This window comes from Paramacrobiotus metropolitanus, unplaced genomic scaffold, assembly GCF_019649055.1.
Source record: "Paramacrobiotus metropolitanus isolate TYO unplaced genomic scaffold, Prichtersi_v1.0 Parri_scaffold0000019, whole genome shotgun sequence".
NCBI classification, from domain to species: Eukaryota; Metazoa; Tardigrada; class Eutardigrada; order Parachela; family Macrobiotidae; genus Paramacrobiotus; species Paramacrobiotus metropolitanus.
In genome coordinates, this window is record NW_026570239.1 from 1,400,167 (window position 1) to 1,413,321 (window position 13,155).

The window sequence follows — 13,155 nt, forward strand, 5'->3', positions numbered from 1 at the left end:
GCAAATTGCATGTGGACTATTTCAAGCCGCAGTCAACATCAGACTCGCTTTCTTGCTTGCCCCAGTACACTAGTATTGTAGACTAAAGTTAACAGCAACGGATGAGTCAGTCAGAAACATGTCGATTTGCTCTATTTGTCATCTGCGAATTAAAAACGCAGCTCAGATGAGTGCCGACCCAAAGCCAATATTGCTCAGATTCAGGGCCCACGCTGAAGCGCTGAGCCTGAGTCTGACCCCTAAAGGGCTGAGTCTGACTACTGAAAGGCTGAGTCTGAGTACTAAAAGGCTGAGTCTGACTAGTAAAATGCTGAGCATTCCTAAGACTGCTAAGGTAATATCTCGATCAAGTTAACTCTTGACCGGAAATATGCGACATATGGTCCAGCGAATCCCCGTGTTACTTGCGATGCTAAAACCAAGTAATGTAAAAGTGCAAGTGTTTATTTAGCAACAATTAACCCATGCGGTAATCGAATACGGGATGCGCACCGTGCGTTACTTATACTCATAAAATAAATCTAGTTTTATTTTGGCCGGAAATGTCGACTAGCGGCTACAGTTATGGTTTATTCTTTCTTTTTTGCTCAAAATTCGTGTTGCTGCAGTTATACTCATAACGCGCATCCCGTATTCGATTACCGCATGAGTTAATTGTTGCTAAATAAACACTTGCACTTTTACATTATGTACTTGGTTTTAGCATCGCATGTAACACGGGGATTCGCTGGACCATATGTCGCATATTTCCGGTCAAGAGTTAACTTGATCGAGATATTACCTTAGCAGTCTTAGGAATGCTCAGCCTGTTAGTAGTCAGACTCAGCCTTTTAGGGGTCAGACTCAGACTCAGCGCTTCAGCGCGGGCCGTCTGACTCTTCGTATTAACCGAAAGATGCTTTAACCAGCAATTTAATACTTTAATGGCAGCCCCTGTGCTGACTTCCACTATTGGTTATTCTTGATGCTGCAGATCATATATGCAACCATAGATACTTATGTTAAAAATTGAACGAATCGTTTCAATCGTCTGCAAAATAGGACAACACGTTCCAATGAAAAACCGGGCCGACTTCCAGCTAGCTTTATAATAATTATTAGGGTGACACAATAGCCACCCCAAACAGCCCTTCTTTTTAAAGCATCCCCTTTTCCGCACTCTGTTAATTATAGGCAACCTTTCTAAATTGATTAATTTATTTTTTAGACACCCTGTTTTTGAAGCACCCTTTAAATGAATTTTCGAGATTTTGTGCGAGTGTGTAACAGCTTAAACCGTGACGTTCTTCAGTCTTCCGTGTTAGGCAGGTTGTAAAACGTGGCAGTGGCGCCTGCCAGTGGCGTTGCCAATGGCATGGCAGGCGATAAAACCTGGAAACTCTGGCAACTGGCAAACGCTAAATTCTGGCAGATGCCGCATAAAGTATGGCGACCCGTATACGCGAGTTGGAATGTAGGCTCAACTCTTAGTAATTTTTGCAAATGGAGCCAGTTTACAGTCAGTTTAAAAAAAGGGTCGACATCGCTGGCCATTCACTTAGTGTGTAAAAAAGCGCCGCTATAAAAATTTCTAAAGGTTACATTATATTTTGCCGTCTGCGCAGAAAGTTTCAATTATAAATACTGACAAGGCGCATTGGAAATACAACCGCCACACTTCTTGAAAGCGCGCCTCTGGAATATGCCTTGCGGTTGAATACAAGCTAGGCGCGCTTTGTCGGTAAAATGCTAACATTAGCGTCGTAGCTGAGACATTTTCCAAATACGCACAGACAACACGAATTTGAAAGGTTTTTCGGCAATTCTCTTAACAAAAGAATTTCTCCGCACACAAGTTGTATAGCGCCACATATGAAGTACGGATACAAGCCCGTTTCACATCACATCGCGCTACCGGTTTTGTTTACTCGTTATTGCACGACTACGTCACTACCAAACCATATATGCATACTTACATGAGTGATTCTGAATGAATTTTGCAACACAATTAGCGTGATCTTATAAAAACATTAATTTTGATAACACGAAAGTTTAGAACAGTTTTACTTTTATTGATTTGATTTTGCTAATTATCTTTTTGGATGGCCGCACTGCAGCACAAAAACGCACTGCAATATACACGAAACAGCTTTGCGAACATACAGACACATCGTAATCCCAAATTTAAATGTGTACCATTGCCACTCTACGGTCTACAGTAGAGTTAATTTAGTATTGAATTCGGTTCACAATGTACAACGTTGACTGTTTTAACCTATTTGGCGTATTTACCTAGTGTCTAGTTTGACACAATTGTCAAATGTTGCCTGTGAATGGACCGCTCGCTTCCGCTGTCGGCAAATTCATTAGGGTGAATCACTGATTTTCAGTTTAATTTTTACGAAAACATTATCTACATATCTGTAAAGTCACATTAAGTAAACTTTCTGCGCAGAATTTACATGTAAAGAGTAGTACGTCGAAGCGCTAAAAAATAGCAACCGCAATAACACAGTTTACACTTTAAAGCATGAAATAAATTGAGAGCGTGCGAACTGTGATTAAAAAATCATTCTATGGCGATACCAATACTGCATGTTCACCAATTAAAAATTAATACTGTACTAATTGACCTAACATTAGTGGCACAGGTGCTCTTACCTTTACAGTCAAAAAATTGATTGAATGAAAATATTAAGCACTGTAATGCCAAGGCAATGCTTTAAACTAAACTTTAAACATACCCAGTTGTACTCCACTCCATGCGGTACTATTAACGACATACAGTTTCGAACCAGAGGAATTATATGGTCATAATTGCTTGCAAAGCATTACGAGATCATCTCTGCAACAAAATTGCCGTTATCAAGTGAAACCAAGCTTTTGCAACAAGCTCAACAGTCGTGTTTTGACTGGCGACTACCACATGCAGCTGGGTGGACAACAGTGTCATGTTTTAATTTTTAGTGTCCTCTGGTGCCGGTTCGGTTCAGTGTTTGTTAAGTGTGCATGTGAACTTTGCTACTATTTTTTTTTTAAAAACTGGCGCCTTGTATGTCCGCACTTTTACAGTCACAAGGGTAGCTCCACAAAGTTGCTCAAACAACCAGCCTATCTTCTAATTGTGGTAGCTTATTATTTAGCCCGTTGTGTTTGTAGTTTGTACATAAGGGCGAAAATAAATCATAAGACACAACCAGATAGAAAACTCGAGCGGTACCGCTACAGCGGTATTCTGTTAAGCGCTGAACGATAGTGTGTATATACTTACGTTAAGTCGGTTAAGATCAGCTGCGTTGAAAATTTGAAGCTTTTGATCATCCTGACTCAAAATATTGTAGCCGTACAAATAAGATGTGCAGTGTTACAGTAACCATGATGAGCATTTCATTGGTGCTAGCTGATGCGGAAACATCTGAATTTGTACTTGTACGAATCTTCACTTTTATCGTGGATTTCTAGACTGGTTTGGGAAATGTCTAACTGATCTAAAATCATTCTTGCTCTTGCCCTTGCCCTTGCCCTTCTCCAATGTTTTCAGCTGAATAAAAATGTGTGCGTACGCGTTGACAATGTGTTCCGTTGCCGGCTTTCGTTAAGAGTTAATTACATAAGCGATCTTAAAGTAATTCGTTAACACCACCAGAACTTCCGATCGTGGTACGGGTGGATTAACCCAGTCCACTAGAGATAACTTAGAAGTTGTCACTGCAATATGCTGTTTTCATAGAACCTAATAATTTCGGCACCTACCGTTACCGTCAAGTTTATGAAATAATGCGGACTCCAGCAAGTTTGACAACCGATCATAGTGAGACGGGCTACGCGGAAAAACTATGCATATGTCTTATGCATGCGCTACATATGAAATCTCAGTGTTCGAATATTTTCCCAGTTTGCGGGGTAGGTTACAAGTAGCTTATTTTGGGCTTTCACGTTTCTGGTCTTATTATTGACTTTTGACATTTCACAGTTTTTTAGTTTAAGTTCGATATGTTTGAACGCACTATACTGTATTTTTAATGCACGTATCACCGCTTAAGTCAAAATTTTGTTAAATAACATGATAATTAAAGGATTATATAACCACAAATAATTTTGAAGAGATACTTAGACAGTCGGGAAATTATGCTTAGACGGTTGTGAAAATTATGAATCCATAATAACTCCGTTATTTTTTTTCCTGAGCTGCATTTGCCGCTATTTATAGTAGACAAGCAAATATCACACCGATAATGTTTATGATTTTAGTCGCAGCGCTGCATAGCATTAACGGATTACAAAGAGTTATGCATGTACAGTAATTTGGAGCACTTGTTCGTAATAATTTTTGTATCGAGCGCAGCAAAATGATGTGGTTTGCAACCACTGGTTAGCTATAATATTATTTTCACATTCGTAATACAAGCAAGTATTTAACTAATAGAGCTGGTAACGGAATGCGCAGTAGACCATCTTTGCATTCTGTGGTTACAGCATAGTTAAAGAACACGATATATTGTATGCTGTATGTTAGGCTTGTGAAACGTATAACACGGGCACCGTAACAATAATAATGGGAACGCGCTGTGAACGGTATTCTCCCACGTTTACTGGAATAAACTTTTCATTTGAATTTATTTTTGTAACCGATGTTCCTGTGCAAATGTTGCGAAAGCGTTTTTGCAGGGAAACGACCAGACGCTGAAGTCCGTTAATCGGGTTGTCTGCTCTTGATGTAATAAAAATAATAATAGATAATAATAGAGTTGGACGCTTTGTTCGTACTATCGTACATATACGAGAAGTCCCAGAGTTCTGCTACTTAAATGCCGATACGGCATTACTGTATCCGCCTATGGCAAGTTACGCTGCTTTTAACTCTGGACTAGTCGTAATTATGGCTTCCGACTTTGAAGCAATAATCTTCAATTTGAGTTTTGCTACTAGAGGCCGGAGGGATATTCTACACAGGGTTTAACATTAAACCCGGATGTGACAAAATTTTATTGGTTTAGTTACAGGGTTACACCCTGACCTGGGATAACAGCTTGCGTAAGTGGTGTGTTTGCTCACTTTGCTGCATCGTCTACCGTGCTGGTACTGTGCAGACTGTGCTTTACACCTTACCACACTTATTACTAACCACTTTTTCACTTGTATTTTTAATGAGCATTGTCTTTCATTTTTATTATGGTACTTTGCGCACAAAGGCAAGAAGAAAAGTGACCCTTTAAAGTTTGACATGTGTTACACGCACTTCGTGCAAGGCGAGTGTTGTGAGGTGACCCGCTCAACATGATAATTATTATAGTATGATAGTTAGTAGGATACATGACAGCTTGAAAGCTTCTTACTGTATATAAGGGAATACATGGTGCTGAGCTCAACATGATAGTCCTTGTAAATACTACTGAGTACAGCCTGTACAGGCAAAATTGTCAAGATTTATACACTCGACCGAACAATCCGAACTCGCGTATACGGGTCGCCATACTTTATGCGGCATCTGCCAGATTTTAGCGTTTGCCAGTTGCCAGAGTTTCCAGGTTTTATCGCCTGCCATGCCATTGGCAACGCCACTGGCAGGCGCCACTGCCACGTTTTACAACCTGCCTAACACGGAAGACTGAAGAACGTCACGGTTTAAGCTGTTACACACTCGCACAAAATCTCGAAAATTCATTTAAAGGGTGCTTCAAAAACAGGGTGTCTAAAAAAAAATTAATCAATTTAAAAAGGTTGCCTATAATTAACAGAGTGCGGGAAAGGGGATGCTATAAAAAGAAGGGTTGTTTGGGGTGGCTATAGTGTCACTTATAATTATTATACAGCTAGCTGGAAGTCGGCCCGGTTTTTCATTTGGAACGTGTTGTCCTATTTTGCAGACGATTGAAACGTTTCGTTCAATTTTTAAAATACGTATCTATGGTTGCATCTATGATCTGCAGCATCAAGAACAACCAATAGTGGAAGTCAGCACAGGGGCTGCCATTAAAGTATTAACTTGCTGGTTAAAGCATCTTCCGGTTAATAATGGCTTTGGGTCGGCACTCATTCATCTGAGCTGCGTTTTTAATTCGCAGATGACAGATAGAGCAAATCGACATGTTTCTGACTGACTCATCCGTGTCTATTAACTTTAGTCTACAATACTAGTGTACTGGGGCAAGCAAGAAAGCGAGTCCGATGTTGACTGCGGCTTGAAAAGGTTCACATGCAACTTGCGTGCGTATTGCTGATGCCTCAATCAATCGGATTTCAAACACCGCCACCGTACCACTACTCATGAACAGTATCAGGTTTTCAAGGCAGCGATTTGCGATTTCTCCGATTTCTGCAAAATTCGAATGCAAATGTCTAGCTGAAGCACTTGAAAAGAAAGAGATCACGCGTTGCCCTAAGAGAATTGGTCGGAAGCCAATAAATGAGCTAACCAAGCAGAGAGTCGATATACTACAAGAATGGTGTCCGAGCAAGCTGTTGTTACTGGATCAGTCGAACAGGCCCATTATTGGGAGGAAAGCATAAGTCATGAATCGGTGTAGAATCAAAATTCTTCAAAACATCACGAAAATCACGCGTTGGCCTAAAAATACTGAAAATTTTAAAAATGAAAAATTAAATGGGTGTCTGCAGAAAACCAAAATAGGGTGTCTCTATTTAATTAATAGCAGAAAATGGTGTCTATAAAAAACAGGGTGTGAAAAGAGGTGGCCATAAAAAACGGGGTCGCTATAGTAATTTTCTAATTATTATTTATGCATTATTATGTGCATTATCATGTACATTAATAATAATGTGCTTATTAATTCATGTACATTTCTAACCATGTCATTATTATGTACATTATGTAAATGCACATTATCTGCACGTGGGAACAGAAGAGCGTCTGAATATCTGTTTACACTGGTCGACCCAAATGACTGACATTAGAATGCAGAAGGTTCAGTGTTATCGGCTGTTTCTGCTCAGTCAGCTGTTAACATTTTGGTTCACGTCTGTTGTTTACGACTACTTCTTACTAGTGCAATTTTAACAGTTGATTGATTGTATCTACAGCGTCTTCTAGACAATTCAGGGTACCCGCTATGTTCCGTTATCAACAAAAGAGGGTTAATTGTTTCTGATGTGGTAACGTGTGAAATCCCCAGTGACAGGTTTCACAATTGCTTCTTGCCCTTACTCATTCGCAATGACATTTAAATTGTAACCATTATTTCCCCGCTGTTATCGGTCGTAGAATTGTCAAGGTATTGGCAATCGACCAACTGAAACCATACATTGCTTTAAAGAGGTTTATCTGTTATCAACGTCTCTAGCCCTTTGGTTTTGCAAGCTCAATTGTGTCAAATGAAGGATACCACACTGCTATCGGTCATAACCAAAATTATTATCAACAGCAGACTGAGCAGAGGCAACACACACAATGGAGGCTAAATACTATGTATTATAAGTGAATGTCACGTGGCTGCCAGCGGTTTGTACCAAACTGCTAATTACCGAGTGATGTTTGCTATATTATTTAATAGAATACCCTTAAAATCCAGTTAGACTTTTTGCGAATGGTGGAAGTGGTAGCACTTCTTGTCAAGTTGACCGTTACTGTTCTTTGCTCAACATGGTAAAATTGCGTTGTATAATTTGCTCCATCCTCGTTCTGGTTTTTGCCGAGGGTCTGCTTGCCATATACAACGGAAGCAATGCCTACGACCATGATAACCCGTTCCAGGCGGCAATTCTATTCAGTAACGTCACGATAAAGAAACTTGTGTGGAAAAAGTACATTTGCACCGGATACGTAGTAAGTCACTGCACTGTCCAAGATTATTGAGTAGACTGAGATCAACATATTAACCAGTTAAAGATAGAGAATGTGTCTTTATTTTGCTAGAAATTTTAGTTCGTTGATATTGTGCTTTGGTTTTATTTCAACTAAAACCTGCCATACATGCAAAACAATTTCAACAAACAGTTAAACACTGCTGAACATTTTCAGCAAACAGTCAACGCTTTTGATTACAACTTTTTTTGAACAGATATCCAGTCGCTGGATTGTCACAGCTGCTCATTGCTGTGCAAGATGCAGCCAACTTCAGGACTGCAGCGTTCTTTTGGGAACGAGTGACCTGTCAGCCCATTTCTCCAGACACGCGAAGCATATGAAGTTTCAACGGGCTGAACAGCATCCTGCTTATCAATCCGGAAACACGACCTATGACATTTGCCTCCTACAAACGCGAAAGGTACCCAGTTCTAATCAACATAGAGGTTTTTTGTCACACTCAGATTTTTTTGCACCGCTCCCTGATCCATCGCATAATACAATGCTTTTAAAATACGCACTTATAAATAAAATTTGTTTTTAATTCAGGTGATTAAATTTAACAACGATGTGGCGCCCATTTGCTTCGCAAATCCTGGGCTTCAAATAAAAAACGGAACGAATTGTACAATGGCTGGATGGGGCTCCATAATATGCCACAGAGATTTCCCGTTCGAAAACGAATATCCGGAAGAAGAAAAGCCACTTGTGCGGCCTCCCAATTCCACTAGGGAAGCATTTCTTTTTTACATAAAGGCACCTGTATACAGATTACAGACTTTATCGGATGTACAAAAGGAAAGTTCAGAATATTGCACAAGCCGTGCACTTGATCCAGGCGTAGCGTGCGCCAGGAGTCTACCTAATGAGGGTCCATACACTGGTGACAGTGGTGGACCTCTTAAATGCACAGCGTCGGACGAATACGAATATGCTTTTGCCACGTTCAAGCGCAAGTAAGCATTCGAACTGAAACTGCGGAGTGAGGATGAGGTCAACGAAATATAAGTTGGAAATTTTGTTAAAACACCGCGTACCAGAACACACAGGGAGGCTTCCCATTCAGAAAATTCAGAGTGTTTGCAGGAAGGTAGTATTGTTTATCTACGTAGCATAATTTAAAAAATAATTTCAGCTGCTGTAATCAAGACGAGCATGGCCAAGCGCAAACTGAAAAGTACCCACTACCACATACTAATAAGTACAAGCCAGCATAGGCTTTACAAATGGCAGTCATGTTGTGGGCATTGCAGTAAGCCATTAGCCGGGACTCTTCCATCTACCGAGCATTTAGCCAAGTGGTACCCGCGTGCGGTGGTCTCTGCCAACGCTAAATTGTCAGCTTTCAGAATTCAGCATTTTCTGGTTTTTGTGTTTGCTGATTAGCAAAAGATAGTTTGTTGCACGATGTGCATTTAAGCATAAATAACAACGCAGTTTTGACAGTACTAGGCAATCTGAAAGCGCTGGCAGAGACCACCACACGCGGAAATCGCTTAGCTAGATGCCCGAAAGCTGCAAGACCCCACGGCTAATGGCTTACTGCAATGTCCGCAAAATGACTGCTACGCGTAAAGCTTGTGCTGGCATTGTATTAGTATGTGGTAGTGACCCAGTGGGTACAATTTAGTTTGCGCTTGGTAACGCCCATCTTGATCACAGCAGCCGAAACTATTTTTTTAATTATACTACATAGGTATACTACCTTTATGCCAAAACTCAGATTTTTCTGAATGAGAGCCTCCCTATGTGCCCTGGTTAGGTTAGCTAGAGAATAGAGATTAAATTCTAAAAGCAGTAAAACGGAGCCGATTACTTTAAACCGAAGTACATTCTCTTATGTGGTAATCTTCACATCCTGCATACATTGAGAATATTCAGGTCGTTGAAGACCATCAGTTTGCTAAACAACAATAAACAAAAATCTATGAGAACTATGGCTACAACTATTGCAATATACAACTATTGCATCTTTAGAATTTTTGCAGCGTGTGCATGGTGGAAAATTACCCCGCTGAGTACACTGATAATCAGCTACCGGACATCTTCGAGTGGGTACAAACGATGGTCGGCGAGCACGAGCTAAATAGGATCTGCAGAAATGCAACGGAAGACTTTCCTGTTGCCGAGTTTTTATCAGAGGAAGATGAGTCAATACGCTCAGTGTATGCTTTCGGTGTAACTATTAGCATTTTATTAATGGTAACCTTTTTTGGGGCGTTAAGACTTTATGCAGTACTTCGCAAACGTCCCGAAAGTAGAGAGCCAAGAAATGATGTTGAAAATTTGCGCATGCGTAGTTTTGATTTGCAAAAGCTGTTGTAAAGAAAGGTTACTAGAGAAAAGCGTTCAAAATCAGACTATCGCTAGAACTATCCTGTTTTTTTTCAATGCGAAGTCGCTGAGATATTGCGACGTAAGTGTTCCATTTATTGCACCTTGTGAATCACCGAAAGTGAATTGCTATTCAAGTTTTAACTAACGCTACGTAGCGGACACCTGGAATAGCCGAAGCAATAAAAAGCAATCACGAACTTCAGAACCATATAGAAGTAATAACGACACATACTTTGCATAAACAAGATGGGTCAGGAAAAAGTCAAGACTGCAGCATTAGTTCAGTCAATCACTGACCTAACAGGCGCTGTGCACTGGACAGCTGAGGATGTTACATAAGATCGGCTGTCAATGTCCTGTGAGCGTGAATAAAATTCAACTCTCCCCCTTTGCATTCTTATCGTTTGTAAAAAGCCATATTAACTGTATTTAATATAAGTAAAAGTTAAAGATTTAGAAGCACAGTTGAGTATTAATATAGTATTAACCGAAGGCGGAGCCGCAGGCAACGCCGAACTGCGGCGCAAGCGGAGCTCGCGGAGCAGCAAGCGAGCCTTCCATTTTCTGGATAAAAAAAATGTAAATAAGACAATTCCCAGTGTCCAAAGTAGTCTGAAACTTATTCAGTGTACGGGTAGCTATAATATATTATGCGCAAAAAAAGTAATTAACATACCACTTAAATTAGTGCTTAAACTGAATACCACCTAAATTAGTGCTTACCGCTTAATTTGAATTACCAACTTTAGAGAATTTCAAAATAATTCGATAGCAGAAAAGTTAGTAACGTAAACCGATTACCATAAGTTTACGTTATTCGCTAAGTGACCGTCAATAATTGTGGTGGACCGATCAGTTCAAATCAACCGTCTGTGTTCTGTGGTAAACTTATAAAAAAAAAAATTTCTTCTCCGCTTAAATCAAAGGCATTCAAAACACACGTCTTTTGATGCAACCAAAACGTTGCTGTACGGACAACTTTGAATATAACACGCAATTTGCTTATGCAGTTAGCGGGAAACAGCGACTGATGCTGTTTCCGGTAGGCGCGCGCCGGATATATATTCAATACGTAAGACGAAGGGGCGGGCATGGCTGGACATTTTGCAACTTCTTTGTTACAGGGGGTTGGGTGACGGAAGGGTTTTCATGCGCTGCAGGCCGAAACCATGGAAAACAATGAAAAAATCATTTTAATAAAAATAGTTTAATTTTATAATGGACGGTTGGGCTTTTTGCTACGTTTGCGGTAATTGCGTTGTAATAATTCGGTCCTTAGCGCTATACAACTAGAGAGTGGAGCTGAAAAATCGTTTGAAAAAAAAACGTTACGCAAACTGGTGTCGCGATGTTAGTGCAGCTATGGTGCCGGGTAGAGCGTAGCTTTAAGTGCAGTGTATGAAAATTATTAATGCTATGGTACATTTAAATTGAACTTATATTTAAAATGCATGCATGCAGTTTAGACATAACATCATTTAATCCGAATTAAGCGTCACATTAATTGTAAAAATCAAGCATAGAAGTATTTAGGAATACGCTAAAAAATGACTGAAAAAATTGTTTTTAAATCATTTAATTAAGGTAAGTTATTTGCACAGTAGTTTCTTCCGCGCAATTTGCGCGGGGTCTACTAGTATTAAAAGTATTTTTCGTTCAAAGGATTTACTACGAAGTTATTTGAAGTAAATTCTTTTAACACTTATCCATAATAATTCAGTGGACTCGTCAAGTGGTGGGGGATTGTCGGACACTGTCTGCGATAAAAACAGCCCGAATCCCAGAAATCGGTTGCAGCGCATGCGCATATTCCCATCGTCGGACATCCAAGGCGCCGGCTGTTAACAGCCGGCGCCTTACAGATATTCAAAAATCCTGACCAATTAGATTGAGCTTCTGCACGCAGAGATAAAATGCTAAGATGCAAATTGTTTTGTTGCTGACAGTGTCCGTTGTTCCACCAACTACTTGATAAATCTACAGAATTATTGCCAAGTATTTAAAGTAGATATTTCCACTTTCATAGAACTGTTAGCGCAGACGTGGACAAAAACGTATGAATTCAGTGGTATCAGAAAATTCCCTGGGAAATGCGCAATGCATGGTACCTGGAACGGAAATGGAGGTGGTTCGTTAGCAGTGCTGGCCAAGCGACGCGGTATAAGAAGTGTGTAGCCGCTCACGATAGTTGCCTGCTACAACACAACGTTCCTAAGAGGGCCTACGATAGCTGTCTGCTGTGAACAGCTGCTTGATTCTTCTCAAAGATGTTTGATATTCGGCTGCTGCGCATAACCGGCCTGGCATTGTCTTTGACCCTCCACGGCGACGACACCGAGTACACCATCCCGCCAGGACAACCGGGTGGCTTCACACCATATGTTCTCATCCAGAAACCCTGGCCGGATGGCCAAAGCAACCACGGACGCATGGTCGACGCTGCAAGGGCTTTAGCTAAAATCATAGAAGAATATTTTGATGACTATCTCTACGCGGGGATGAACAAGTGCGCCGTGGACAGATATCTCCACTGACGTGAATGCGTGGCGGGATACAGGAACAGTGATTTTGTGCAGAGCCTGGCAGCATAAACGCAGCTTCCGCGATGTTCTTCCATACCGCTTCCATTTGTCCCCAGCGAACCAGACTGAACCCCTTAAGTATCGCGATCTGTACGCGACGGCTGGCGACATATTTCAATGTGAGCCTGGTCTGCAAGTTATTCCGGCGGAATATCCGCTGTGTCGTATTAGCCATATTTCGCGAGCAATTGTGGTATAATTCGGGTGTTATGTAGCCGATGTTAGCACGATGGAGCAAGTTGCGACCATTCCTGAGGGAGCCTACATCCCGTGCCGCCTCCGCAATGCTTGTCCGCAAGTTAGGAACGAAACAGGGACCATCTGGTGACGTCTGGACCTTGGCGGCCAACCCCCCAGTTACTGTGCTTTAGGCAGTCTTGGAATGATGCCTTTATAACTTTTGCTCGCTATAATCATTTTAATGTGAGCTTCGTCAATCATTTTTTCTTTTGT

General features: G+C 40.8%; 1 protein-coding gene across 3 annotated transcripts; it reads left to right on the forward strand.

Moving 5' to 3' along the window:
- Window positions 1–7,438: 7,438 nt before the first annotated feature.
- Window positions 7,439–13,155, forward strand: LOC129586043 (serine protease 27-like). Of its 3 annotated transcripts, XR_008690092.1 has the most exons (6): window positions 7,440–7,762; window positions 7,998–8,204; window positions 8,333–8,739; window positions 9,772–9,948; window positions 12,147–12,821; window positions 12,918–13,155. XR_008690092.1 is itself a non-coding variant. In XM_055479027.1 (5 exons), the coding sequence occupies exons 1-5, from the start codon at window positions 7,580–7,582 to the stop codon at window positions 12,178–12,180; spliced, it is 1,008 nt and encodes a 335-aa protein (XP_055335002.1). In that variant the 5' UTR covers window positions 7,440–7,579; the 3' UTR covers window positions 12,181–12,827. The 3 variants fall into 3 exon arrangements, 2 of the variants coding, with proteins under 2 accessions (XP_055335001.1, XP_055335002.1); XM_055479027.1 differs by lacking the exon at window positions 12,918–13,155 and having other exon boundaries at window positions 12,147–12,827; XM_055479026.1 differs by lacking the exons at window positions 12,147–12,821; window positions 12,918–13,155 and having other exon boundaries at window positions 7,439–7,762; window positions 9,772–10,659.

Bases quoted from the DNA above. Each gene is read 5' to 3' on its own strand.
- LOC129586043 (XM_055479026.1), top strand. From the start codon at position 7,580: ATGGTAAAATTGCGTTGTATAATTTGCTCCATCCTCGTTCTGGTTTTT. The intron at 7,763-7,997 runs GTAAGTCACTGC...TTTTTTGAACAG, and splicing joins ACATTTGCACCGGATACGTA to ATATCCAGTCGCTGGATTGT. The intron at 8,205-8,332 runs GTACCCAGTTCT...TTTTTAATTCAG, and splicing joins GCCTCCTACAAACGCGAAAG to GTGATTAAATTTAACAACGA.